The sequence below is a fragment of the Macaca thibetana genome, chromosome 8, assembly GCF_024542745.1.
Source record: "Macaca thibetana thibetana isolate TM-01 chromosome 8, ASM2454274v1, whole genome shotgun sequence".
Taxonomy (NCBI): Eukaryota; Metazoa; Chordata; class Mammalia; order Primates; family Cercopithecidae; genus Macaca; species Macaca thibetana.
The window spans coordinates 130,928,947-130,942,931 of NC_065585.1; the positions used below are offsets into that span (position 1 = coordinate 130,928,947).

At 42.1% G+C, this 13,985-nt stretch overlaps 1 protein-coding gene across 2 annotated transcripts in view; it reads left to right on the top strand.

Moving 5' to 3' along the window:
- Window positions 1-1,198: 1,198 nt before the first annotated feature.
- LONRF1 (LON peptidase N-terminal domain and ring finger 1) overlaps window positions 1,199-13,985 on the top strand; it is a 33,582-nt gene continuing 20,795 nt past the window's right edge. For both annotated transcript variants that reach the window (XM_050800260.1, XM_050800261.1), the window contains exons 1-2: window positions 1,199-2,025; window positions 13,503-13,621. In XM_050800260.1, coding sequence (XP_050656217.1) covers window positions 1,305-2,025; window positions 13,503-13,621 — 840 coding nt within the window. In that variant the 5' untranslated portion in view covers window positions 1,199-1,304. The remainder of the gene's footprint in view (window positions 2,026-13,502; window positions 13,622-13,985) is intronic.

A 13,985-nucleotide genomic window follows, 5' to 3' on the forward strand; every position in this document is an offset into this window, starting at 1 on the left:
ATACCATTTTCAGACATACTATGCTCAGGTGAACTTTCCAATTAGCAACTTCCTTTACTTTGACAATCTATTTCTATGAAATATTACTATTATTTTATTAAATATTATATATGATCAGTCTAACGTAGTAACATAATAGTGGAATAGACGTGATCTTAAAATCTATATTAGCTGTGTGATTTTTGACAAATAACTTTCCCTCTGTTTCCCATCATTTGAAAAAGGACTAAAAGTTCTAAGTGACTCCTAACATTAACAATCTAATACCCTATAATCAAATCTATAAATATTTTCAGCGGAGAGCTTTAAACTTGCCGCTGTGAAGTTTAAGGGAAATAGCACCTATTATATATCAACCCCATCATTTTCTTCTGTTGGCAAAACTGCAGACCCTGCTTGGGTTGTAGTAATACGGTGACCGCCACGTGAAAAACATTTTTCTCGGTGTTTTCTTTTAAATATGCCAACTATAGACTTTAACCAGCTGTAAGGCAGTGCCTGAGGTGTGGAGACACCTGAGGAACTGTGTGGGCTTTCTCCCTCGAGGTGGGCCTACGATGAGTTTTAAGCAAAGGGCAGCAGTCACCTGGCACCAGGAAAAACTCCTTGCCCTCTGGAGGGAGTCGCCCCAGGAACGTGGGTTTTGTGTTCCTGTTTAAAGTTGAGTCCTCTAGAACCAAAGAGTCCCAGTCATCTGCCGAAGGTGCCCTCCCAGGCCCCCTGCTTGGGAGCGCCCACCTGGAACCTGGGCATAGAGGAATGAAAATGCAGACCCGCACAAGCGTGAGGACACGCCGGGAGACCCCCGCCCGCCAGGAGTTGGGGCAGGTCCGGCTTGGGCGGGGGCGTCGGGGGAGGGGTGGTGACCCTGAGTCCCGCGCGGCAAGGGCGCCGGCCACCGCAGGTGGGGGCGTCGGCGAGCAGGCAAGCGGGGACGGAGGCTCTGGGCTCCATCGGGCTTTGTTCCGTCACGAGCCGAGCCCTCCTTTCCGGAGAAGCCAATTAGATCTCCGACAGAGGAATCATCCGACCTGCGCCCCCGCCGGGAGGGGGCTCGGGAGGGGCGGGGCCCAGCGCTTGGCTCCTCGGGAGCGCGGCCGCGGGCTGCGTGGGGGAGTCCCGGCGCCGTCGCCGAGCCCGGCCCCGCCCTCGCCAGGCCCCGCCCTCGGGGCTTCCCGGGCGCGCGCCGCCCCGCCGTGTCCGCGCGCCACGCCCCCCTGCTCGCGGGCCGCGTGCGGAGCCGCGCGCCCGGGAGGCTCCCGGACCGTGGCGGCGGGCGGCGGCAGCGCAGCCCTCCGCGGGCCATGTCCTCTCCGGCGGTGGCGAGGAGTTCCCCGGGAGGGAGTCGGGAGATGGCCCCGGCGCCGCAGGGCCGAGGCCGGTTCTGGGAAGTGGGCGGCGGCAGCGGCCTTCGGCTGGAGCGCGCGGCCGCGGAGTCGGAGCGCTGGGAACTGCTGCTCCGCCGCGGGGAGCTGCTGGCGCTGGGCGGCCACCTGAAGGGCGCGCTGGAGGCGTTCGCGGCGGCCCTGCGCCGCGGGGCCCCGGCCAGGCCCGAGTGCCTGGGCGCCCTGGTGGACTGCCTGGTGTTCAACTACCGGCTCCGCCACGGGCTGAGCTGGAGCGCGGCCCCGGCTGCGGGCGCGGACGGCGGCGCCTGCGGGCTCCTCAGATGCCTGGGCTGCCGGGGTTTCCTGAGCGAGCCGGTGACCGTGCCCTGTGGCCACAGCTACTGCCGCCGCTGCCTGCGGAGGGAACTCCGCGCCCGCTGCCGCCTCTGCCGGGACCGGCTGCCGCCCGCCACCGCCAGTGCCACTGATGCTGAAGGGACCGCCCCGCGGCCGCCGCCTCTGGCAGCCGCCATCGCCGCCTCAGACTTCAGAACCAGCGTCGTCCTCAACCACCTGGCCGAGAAGTGGTTCCCGGGCCAGCGCGAGCGGGCCCGGGCGGCTGGCAGACTCGGGGAGCTGCTACACCAGGGGCGCTACCGGGAGGCCCTGGCCGCCGCCTGCGAGGCGCTGCGAGCAGGTGACCGCGCGGGGATGCGGCGGGGCCGGGCCGACCGCACCCTCCTGGCCCCGAGGGCCGGGGACCCGGAGCTTGTCTGCGTCCCGGGAGTCTCCTCTGCTTCCCCGGGGCCGCTGGGCCACTGGCGTGTTGGGTCTCGGGGTGCTGGGGGGTGTGGGAGGGGGCGGCGCCCCGGGGTGCTTCGGTCACAATGGGGATCGCCCTGGGAGCCGACTGTGACGCAGCGCGGGGAGGGGCGCTCGGCGCGGGGTTCCCTCGGCCGCGGCCTGGCCGTCGGGCGCGCGCTGCGGGCGCGGAGTGGGTGACCGGAGCCGTGGGTGCCCCGGCGCGGGACGGGTGGGAGCTGGGCTATCCCGAGCGGCCGCTCGCTTCCTGCCGCGCGCTTTCCGGGAATTGACTCTCTCGCGCCAGGCCCGCCGCGGGGAAACGACTGCCGGGGTGGGGAGAGAATCCCCCACGAGGACAACTAGGCCGGGAAGGCGGCGTCTCCCTTCCTCACCCACAAAAGTCACCGGGACAATTGGGAGCCGCGGGAGGGCAGAATTGCATAAGCTGGGGGCGGGGGTCGTTGTGTAACGGGTGACGTCCGGTGGGCGTGGCGGGAGCTCCGGGCGGGCACCCGGCCCCGGGAGGCCCCGCAGGCCGCCGGGCTTGGGGCGCGGGGCGGAGCTGCCCCGGGTGGTCCCTTGCTACCTGGAAATGCCTGAACTGGTTTCTCTCGAAAGTTTCAGCCGGCCTGTTTCAGATCATGCTTATTTCCTATGTACTTTACAGTGCACCTAGCTTATGGTAAAGATGAGAGGGGCTTCCTGATCCAGAGTTCTTTGCCACGCTTCTCTTGGCCGTTCCACTTAGGATCAAGCTGTGGGGAAAGGCCTTGTAGGTCTTGAGTGCATTTCTTAGTCTCCAAGAAGCAGCCTCGGCCTCCTAACCTAGGTTAGCTAGCACTTTCTTCTTAAGGTGGTTTTAGGCGCTGAAAGGGGGCAGTGTCAAGCTTCTCTTATGTAAAAGGAAGAGTTGTTCTTTAAATCAGTAGTTCTTTACCAGCGGGATTTACCTCCCCTCTCTCAGGGGACATTATCTAGAGCAATATCTGGAGACATTTTTGGTTGCCACCTCTTGTGGGGGTGGTGCTGGTACCGACATCTAGTGGGAGAGGCCCGGGGTGCTGCTCAGACATCCTATGAGGCACAGCAGGATTCCCACAACAAAGAATTATCAGGCCCCAAGTGCCACTGTTGATAAACCTTGTGTTACGCGTATTTCAAGATTTTAGTGTCTATCCATTGGCATGATAGTTGGGGGAATGGCATGATAGTTGGGGGATAGTTGGGGGAATAATCCCCAAGAAAATAGACATCTAGAATAGCAGCTGACTTTAGGTATTACAGGTAAATTTATAGACTGTGTAACTGAAAGGATCATCTTTCGGGTCATCTTTTGTCCCAAGTGCTTAGTCATATTGAACTTACGTCAAGATCTTGCATTGTTTAATATCTTTAGAGTTCGAAGCACAAACACCGGAGATTTTTGTATTCTTTCAGTGCCTTTATGAGGAGTAGGCAGTTATAAAATAGAAAGATAGGCTCAGAACAAAAGAAAAGTGTTTGGAATACAGAATTCTGATACGGATGACTCTGTCTCTCTGGGTGAATAAAGAGAAGAGAAACTGGACTTAGCTGTACAGACCATCTAGTAACTGACCATGGTATGATTTTTAAAGCAAAGAAGCAGATGCCAGGCAGTGAAGACTTGCGCACAGTCACAGTGTTAACTGGTTGAGAGGCAGCGCTGTATCTTCCACTTCTCCTAAACGTTGGTCTAGGGTTCATCCTGCCTTATAGCTCATCTGATGAAAATGTTTATTATACATATCCAAAGAAGTTTTTTTGGTCACTGAGGCTGAAACTTATGGACAGTACTACTGATACAGTGATTCGACCTTAAATTAGGTGTTTCACAAGAATCCAGGTCCTGGTCCATGGAAGAACAGTGAACACATTTGCTAATTGAGGTCTAGCTTAACATTTTGTGACCAATAATAATTAACAGAGATTTTGGTTCTTGTATCGAGGATGTTATGTTTAACAGGAAAAGCCTCTGAAAGATGTAATCTCTGCTTTTTACAAGCTGCATAGATTGCACGTGGGGATTTTGTGCACTTAGCAACTTAATTCTACTCTTGCAGGAATAGAACCCACGTCTTCTGACTTTCACTTCATTAGCTAATTTTTTCCTCATTTTTAGTTCTTTCAAGAATCATTAATTCCATACTTGAAAATGTCCGAATGGCACGAATGAGGATAAGTTTTTTAAATCTTTTGAATTATTAATGTGAAGTAAAATGGGAAAAAAATCTCAGAGCTATTAGAGTTGGTAAAGGGCCGATTTATAAGTGTTTCACAATTTATGGGTGTAAATCAAAATGTTAACGAGTGCAGTCATAATCCATTTGTATGATCGTTAGGCTTTAACTTCTTTGGAATTGGCAAGTTAGGCATTTGACATGTATTTATATAACTGTACAGTTGTAGTTATTAATGACCCTGTCATTATTGATAATGAAAAAAAGATCTTCACTATAATTTTTTTCATGTAATTCTTATAATGAAACAAGTAAATACTATTAACTAGAAAAAATCTAGTCTGCAGTTAGCCCACACACATCCAAACTTATCTCTGCCAGCAGCAAAAGAAAGCTTGAAAACCTTTGCCAAAATCAGAAGTTTCCCATTTAGATTACATAAGTTTCTGTTGAATTGAAATATATTTAGATAACATTTAAACCATTGATCTTTTGGTATTAACTCTCAGATGTTTCATAACTTTCTGTCTTTTTAGTATTCAAGGATATTATGTAAAGTTTTTCCTGCACTGAATCTCTGTACTTGAGCCTATTGAAATGATCCCACTAAGCCATGCTGTCTGCCTTTTGTGTTTAACGTTTTTTTACACTGACTTGTCTCCTTCGTGTGTTCACCTCTCCCCTAAAAGAAGACAACAGAACAGTATAATTTACAATTTGTACAGGTTAAAAGAAAAATAAAGGTTATAAGGGGGAGAACATTTTGTTTTAAAATATTTGGGTAAGGAAAATTTTGTCTTTAATATTAATTCTGTAATCCTTGACCAGGCATGGTGGCTCACACCTGTAATCCCAGCACTTTGGGAGACCGAGGTGGACGCATCAGTTGAGGCCAGGAGTTTGAGACTAGCCTGGCCAACATGGTGAAACCCTGTATCTACCAAAAATAGAAAAAATTTGCCAGGCGTGGTGGTGCGTGCCTGTAGTTCCAGCTACCGCAGAGGCTGGGGCAGGAGAATTGCTTGAACCCTGGAGGTGGAGCTTGCAGTGAGCAGAGACCACACCACTGCACACCAGCCTGGGCAACAGAGCAAGACTCAGTCTCAAAAAATAAAAATAAAAAATAAATAAAAATAAAAATATGATCCTTGACTGTTACCCAGTACTTTTACATTATTCATATTAATATCATTTGATCTTCACAGAGAATTCTATGGAGTACCATAATATTATCCTCAGAGGGAAACTGAGGCACCTATGGATAGACATGCAATGTGGCTTAGTGATTAAAGCTCTGCATGCTGGAAGCTGACACCTGGCTTCCATTCCCAACACAGCCCTCGGCTCTCTCCGACCTTGTGCATGTTGCCTAACCTCTCTGTGTTTTGGTTTCCTTATCTGAAAAATGAGAATAGTCTCTACCTCATAGGGTGTTGTGAGAATCAAATGAGTAAAAACATGCTAAGTGCTTTAAATAGTGCCTGACACAGAGTAATGCCCAGTAAATATTGATTAAATATTTTTAAAATGTAGAAGTGTGTTTTGGCCAGAAGGTGATTTTGCTGAAACTGGAATCTAAACCTTGAGATTTTACGTCCTGTTCTGTTCTGTCACTTGGTAGAGAGTAAAGATTACATCCCGATTTTAGTTTACACATGTTAACTAGCAGTTTAGCATTCATCAATAAACTATAGATACTGAAAAGCTTTAGCTATCAGAAGATCAGTCAAATTATAGGTAAATACTGAATACATTTAAAGAAAATGTGGAGGGTTTTTATTTCATAACTAGGTTAAAATGAAGAAATTTGAATTTAAACAATACAGTAGTTTCCCTTTATTTGTGGTTTCAGTTACCCACATAGTACAGTATGATAAAATATTTTGAGAGACCACATTCATGTACCGTTTATCACAGCATATTATTATTGTTCTATTTTATCATCAGTTATTGTTACTAACTTCTTACTATACCTAATTTATAAATTAAAGTTTATCATAGGCATCATAGTATATATAGGGCTTGGTACTATCCGAAGTTTCAGGTATCCGTGGGGGTCTTGAAACGTATCCCCCCCGGATAAAGGGAGGCTCCTGTAACTTATTTATGTCCTTCCTTATTGTGCAGAGGACTTGAAACAGTAAACATTGATGTCTGTATGGTGATTATAGTTCACAAGTATTTTCATTTCTATTATCGTAATTGATCCATACACAAACTCATGTGAGATAGGAGGGCAAGTATTAGTACACCTAATTCACAGATTTAAGAAAAGTCCCAAGAATTTTAGGTGACTTTCTTAAGGCAAGTAAGTGACCAAGTTAAAACTGAAAGCAGAACCCAAATATGTGCATATTGATTCTAAACGCAAAGTTTATTTTAAAATTAGCATGTAAAACATAAACCTATTCTTACCATCCAACAGTTTTTTATTGAGTAGCTACTATATACCAGGCATTGTTTTAGGTGCTAGAAATATAAAAAGGAGTAAAATAAAGTCCCTGTCCTTGTAGAGTTTGTATTTTTTGTTTCTTTTATAATTGTAGCAAATTGAAAATCCCTAGAAAATGGGGTTTACTGCCTAATTGACTTCTTCTTAACCAAGACTGTATCTCTAATTATTTTCTTTGATTCATAATATACTTTAAGGATTTTTTTTTTTTTAGTGCTTCAGGGTTACTAAAAACATCAACTATAATGGCTATTGATATAAATGATAAAAAAACTGATTGAAGTGTCCCATTTCAAATGAATAATTTGTTTTTTAATCTGTTTCTCATTCATCAAATGCAGAATTTACCAAAACTGAATTATCTTAGATTTCGAGTTATTTATATATTAACTTTTTGTTTATTCAGAATCATTTGTGTATTTGTTGGAATATTTCTAAGAGGCTTGGAAAATCTCAAGTAAAATTTTAAATGATTTTGTATAGTGTTCTGCCTCTTTCCAAAGATATTTCTGAAAATTGGAATTGTTTTATTATTGAAGTTGAATGACTTCAGGGAGCTCTATAATGCAAGATGGAAGCTTCTGTTTGGTTTTTTCTTTCCCTTTGGTAAGCTCTTTTGCTTCCCCTCCCCTCGACCCACCTTTGTGCTGTCTGTTGTCCAGTCTGCTCTGCTGATCCCTAAAGATGTTTCTTATCTAGGCTACCATTTATGCGGGTAAAAGACAAGGTAGAAAATGCTCTTCTGTACCTTGTATCAAGGGCTAATCTAATATCTTCATCACCTTGTTTTGAGATATTTTGGAATGTTATCAGCAACTCTTATAGATGGAGCGTGTATGTCCCAGGTGTGGTGTTAACTGTTTAACATGCATTATCTTATTCAATCCTCACAGCAGTTATAAAATGTAGGTGTTTTAGAGGTAAGCATATTATAGGTGAGGAGATTTCAAACAGTTAAACTACCAAAAGGGGATGTGAACCCAAATTCTGTATCCAGTGTTTATGATCTTACTATCCCAAACTCCTACTCCTGAACATTCTTAATCAATCATCAACAACTTATCAGTTGGTAGCTTTGAGCTCAGCCCTGGTAACCAAGTCCTACTATACTGAACTTAACGAAGCAATATAAGCAAAAAAAAAAAAAAAAAAAAAAAATTGATATTCTGGTTAGCCTTTGAAAATTTTGATAGCTTGATATATAAATCTAAGAAAAAGACACTCACAAAAATGAGAAAAAGGATATGAATAGAGAACTTTATACACAGCCCAAATACTGAATAAACACAAAGTTTTAAAGGTCAAACTTAATGAAGAAATGGAGGTTGTTAAAATTATGATGCTATTTTTAATTTATATATTTCTAGCAAAGAGAAAAAACACAGCTTGTGGGAGTGTAAAATAAAGTTTTTATAAAAGAAGGGTTGGCAGAATGTGTTGGAAGTGTTGTATATGTATATAACTTTGTAGGCCCAGCATGGTGGCTCATGCATATAATGCCAAAACTTTGGGAGACCAAGGAGGGAGGACCACTTGAGCCCAAGAGTTTGAGACCAGCCTGGGCAACATAGTGGTACCCTATCTGTACAAAATATTAAAAAATTAGACAGGTGTGGGGACATGCACCTGGAGTCCCAGCTACTGAGGCAGGAGGATCTATTGAGCACAGGAGGTCGAGGCTGCAGTGAGCCATGATAATGCCACTGCACTCCAGCCTGGGCTACAGAGTGAGATCTTTTCTCAAATAAATAAATAAAAAAAAAAGTACAGTAAATAAATAACTTTCTACATACTGTATAGCAAATAACTAAAAAGGTAAGCAGATACATAAAGATAGATAAATAGACATTTGTTATACTTTTTATACTGCCAAAAGTTGGAAGTAACTTAATTGCAGAGTAGGAAATTTTTAAATAGGTTGTGTATATAGTAGGATATTTTGCAACTATTAAAAATCATGTGGACTAGTATTACATGGAAGAAAAAAGCAGATTATAAACAGCATATGTGATATATTTTATAAAACTACATGTTAAAAATGTACTTCACACATAAAGAACAAAAATATATGGGAGGCCGTTGTTTTAGACTGACCTCCTGCATTAGGCACCAGCAGACCAGACAGAATTAGAATGGAGGCCCTTGTGCTAAGTGCCACATAATCAAACTGAACTTTGAATTTGAATTGAAATGAGCCAGTTTTCTTAAAAAAAAAAAAAAACGAGATTTCAGTCAACGTGAGTTAGTGAAATAAGAAAGTCCTCTGTGTTTTAACCCTGTAAAGAAAGTTTTCAACTTTGAAACAACCAATCTACTTTTTGTCCCTTATTTCTGCTTTCTTCAGCCCTTTTCTGCCTAGAAGGCTAACCTCCTCTGCTTAGCTCATCAGAACACTCATTTTGTAGAATGAGGTGTTGCCCATTTCTAGAATCACAAATAAAAGCCAATCCGAACTTTAAATTTGTGGTAATTTTTTTCTTTTGTTAATACCAACACTGGCTGTTTCTTTGTGATGGGAAAAAGATAGTTTTTAACTCTTATTTCTATATTTTTCAAATTTTATGACTAAACATTTTTTAAGCTTTTGTGATTTGAAAAAAAACTTTCTTGAAGGTGAACTAAAGAAACAACTTTAAGACTCCTGTTACTAATCACAGATCCCTAAGGATTGGAACAAAGATAGGAAACCATGACCAACTCTCTCTTCATCCCGTGAAATAAATGCTTTGGACAGCTGAAGATTAGATTCCTCTGGGAGCAGAGTCTTATTTAAATCTTTTTACTTGCCGAATGACTTACAGATAATACTGGTGGATGTAAAAGAAGAGAAAATGGCAACATGAATTGAGCTTAAGGAATCGAATTTTAATGAATTTTCCGTAGTTCAGGAAACATTTATCAAAGCCAGGATCTGAGGATAAAAGGCAGTAAATAATAGAGTTCACAAATCTTTAAATTACTTTAATAATTGCCATATATATACAATGAAGGTACAGAATCGTAATAGCAAACATGCCATGGTTTCAGTGTGCCAAGCCCTGTTCTAAGTACTTTGCACCCATTAACTTACTCTCATGAGTAACCCTTGAGGTAGAGACTGTTACCAACATATTAATAGTGTGGAGGTAAACAGCTAGAACTCTGGAGCTGGCTTCCTGAGTTAGAATCTCGAATCCACCAATTACTAGCTGTATGATCATGGGCAAGCTCTCCGCTGTTTTCTATAAAAATGCGGACAATGCTAGATCCGTGTAGAATTGTGCTGAAGATTGTAAATCATTTAGAACAGCACATAGTGGTGTTAATGTTTTAAAAGCCCCTGAATTTTAAAGCTAAGGAAATTAAAGTACAGATACTACTTGAAATTTGCCCCAAGTCACAGTGAGTAGGTGGAGGAGCCAGATCATGCTCTTGGTGGTTATCATAAATTGTGGAGGAAGATGCAAAGCAAAGCATCTTGGGAGGAGATTGGTGAGCTGAGTCTTGCTGGATGATAAAAAGTTATCAAGATAAAGAATGGTATGATAAGGGAGGAGCTCAGCACAGGAAGGAGGCATGAAATAGAATGGTATGCATGGGGCAGTGTGGGTAGTGAGGTATAGTTGGGACTTTGAGTGAGTGGGAGGTTCATAATGATAATTAAGGCTGGAGAGATGGGCAGGAGCCAGGCGTGGAGGAACTTGTACTAAATAATACCTGTTTTATCTTGTGGATGGTAAGGATGTAGGTAGAGTAGAACTGAAGGCCGGGAGACCAGTTAGCAAGCTATTGCAATAGTACTAGAGAGAGATTTGGGGAGCCTAACCCAGGGTTACTAGCAATAGGATTGGAAAAGGTCAGATTTGAGGCATATCATAGGAGGTGACATTTACAAAGTTGATTCTGATTTGGGAAGTTAGTGGTGTCAGTGATAGAGAATACAGTGAAAAATGCTTTTTTGGTGAAGAACATGCTGAGTTTGAGAAAAAGTGTGGCAGGCAGTTGGAAATTTGATGAATCTGAAGTTAGTTTGAAAAATCAGGACTAAAGATAAAGATCAGGCAGTTAATTAAATAATGACCACTAGTACATCTGTCCCTGCTTCTGGTAGATATGGAAACAAGACCAGAGACACCAAGTGATTTAGAATAAGATCACAAAGTTAAGTACCACAGTCATATTCAATACAATTAGCCCAAACCATGTTGTCTCTGGATTTTTGTCAAAGTTGTCAATTTTGACAACTTTATCAAATTTTAACAACTTTTTTTGAAAATTTTGAAAATATGAAATTTTGTCAATTTCAAAAATGGAAAGTATATAATATGCCAGGCACTTGCTGGGTACTACAGATACCTGCAGTAATGGAGTGAGCACCAGGATCTTCCCTGATGGCATGTGCAGCGAGGTGACTAGTTCTCTCTAGTGTCTTCAAGGTCACATAGCATACAGTAAATACTTATTGACTCTTTCAAACTTAAGTTAATGATACAGTCAGGACTGATTGCCATTTTGTTGCCTTTCTTGAAAGTTTACATGGAAGGCAGACCTTGTGTATGCTTTTCAAAGGGGCTCTTTTAGTGCACTTGGCTCTTTTTTAGAATTAAAAAGAATTTGAGATCAGTAAGTGTGATGGTCCTAATCTTTTTAAAAAAGTATTGGAAGTTTGAACTCACCTGATGAGGGTTTTGTTGTCTTTTTTCTTTTTTTTTTAAATCATTCAAAATAATCCATTAACACTGGAAATTCTCAATAAGAACATTACATACAAGGAGTTAGGGAGCAAGTGTTTTAAAATCTGGCTCTTTTTATCTCTAGGGTGTGCATCTTCTCTTCTTACCCCAACATATACTGTTTAGGACCTCCTTTAGGGAGATCTCAGTATCCTGAAGTTTTCTGTGTGGAGAGGGGAAGGAATATGTCTTTTTTTGCTTTGGTCAGAGTGGATACATTTTATAGTTTGACTGTTTTTTCAAAGACAGGTCTTCTGAGTCACTCACTGCTGCCATAAAGAAACTATAAAGGTGATTGAGCAGTGAAGGCATGGATAAAAGGGGAAATATTCAACAGTTCTGAATGTGCATGGCATCAAATATAAAGGAGTGAGAACTTGATATATAAGAGAAAAATTGAAATTAAAAAAAAATAAAAATCCAAGAATGGGCTGCTTGGTGCGATAGTGAACTCCTTCTCGCTGGAGGTACTAGAGCGGAGTCTGTCTCAAGGATGCTTTTGGAAGCACCCCAGCTGTGGGTGGAAAACTGCACTTTCTGAGCCCAGTCCTTTATAGCCTGGAGTTTTTGATGCTGATGCTTTTACTACTCGTTGTTAGACTATTTTGCCATACATCGCTCTGTTTTTTCAACTCCAGTTGTACTTGACAAGTCAGTATTGCATGATGCTGTTTCACAGTAGAATTTTCTAGCTAGATTATAAGCTCCTCAAAGACAGGAATAATGTAAAATATTTTTGAATACCTACAGGGTCTAGGTTTGTGCTAGGAACTCTTAATTCTTGATTGATTAATCATATTGAACTTTTAATTCATATGCATTTTGTTCAGAGATAATTTTTCATTGCTTTAAGAAGCACCAGACAAAATACTCTAGACATGTCTTTTTTAAGAAGTAAAAAGTTTTATAAAATATTAATTTTACTCTTTAAATGTTTTCATTGATATAAAATTGTGGGAACATTGTAATTCCAGTTCTCAGGCACCAGCAACTGAAAGAGGCCTTCCTAAATTAATTGCTCAAGTGAGAGTTATCAATAGAAAAGCAGTCATCTAAAAACTAGAGTAAACCCGGCAGCTATTGATGAATTTTATTAAATTTTATTTAGAGGCATTAAGGTCTTTATGCCCATCTTACAATGAGTACCTTATGCTTTTAAAGATCTCAAAGATAGCTTTAAAATAAGAGTCAAGTTGATGTCATTTGTTGCTATATTAAAAATTAATTTCTTGCTTGGACATCAGTTTTAGAATCTGCGTACCTGTAGTAATTGATTGCAGTAGTATCAGTGAACCAGCTAAGTGTCTGAAATTCTGAATGCCATAAGATAATAATTTGGCTTTTTAAGTACAGATGTAGATGATAGTGAAATGAATAACAAAGCCTTTTTTCTCAGGAGTATTTTAAATTAAATATATTTTGAAGTGGGCCAATACCGTTTTTGCTAGTGGCAGGAATTAAAATTCGCTCTCTTAAAAGCTGACTCTTATTAACTCATTTCCTCCAGAATCAAGACTACTGTATACCCTCATAAGATTGAGCCTTTGTCAGTCCCTTGTCACTGTGGGAATTCCACATGCAATAGTTACACATATGGCTATTTTTATCAATGAGGACTTAGAAAGTAGGGTAGAAATATAAGATTTACTATAAAAAGGCAAATCTAAACATCTAAGAAAGATGTCTTCAAAATCTTTATAGACTACCCTTTGTTAAAAAAAAAGTTTTCTTAAGAGTGATTATTCATATTATAAAAGTATTTACAATATTCTGGAAAACAGTTTCCTCCACTAAAATGATCTACTTACAATGATTTGATACAACTTCTAGATAAGATTCAACATGTAAAATGGGTTGTGCCTGTACTGCCCTTGGCTTATAGACTTTAGTTTGGTGATTATTAACCCTGGAATCACTAAGTCATTTCTTAATCTGGTATGATCATATTTTGTGGATTATGTAATAATCTTTTAAAAATAATCATATCCTTATAAAATATTTATTTCAGAGCCCAGTGACTTGATTGTAAAAATTTACAGAGCGGAATCATATGCTGGTCTCCAAGAGTTTAAAGCAGCCATTGAAGATTTAAATGCAGTTCTTTTTCAACTTCCAGATTGGCCTGAGGTAAATTACTGTTTTATGTTTGCATAAATTGTAAAATTTCAACTATAGGGGACATGCATTCATTCACAGTTACGAATTTTAACAAAGTAGATGGTTGACTCCAAATAAAATACCTAGTGCTCTAGAAATGTAGGTTCAGCTAGGTGCAATGGCTCATTCCTGTAATCCCAGCACTTTGGGAGGCTGAGTTGGACGGATTGCTTGAGCCTAAGAGTTTGAGACCAGCCTGGGCAACATGGTGAAACTCTGTCTCTACAAAAAATACAAAAATGAGCCTGGCATGGTTGTTTGTGCCTGTAGTCCCAACTACTCGAGAGGCTGAAGTGGGAAGGTCACTGGAGCCCTGGAGATTGAGGTTGTGCCC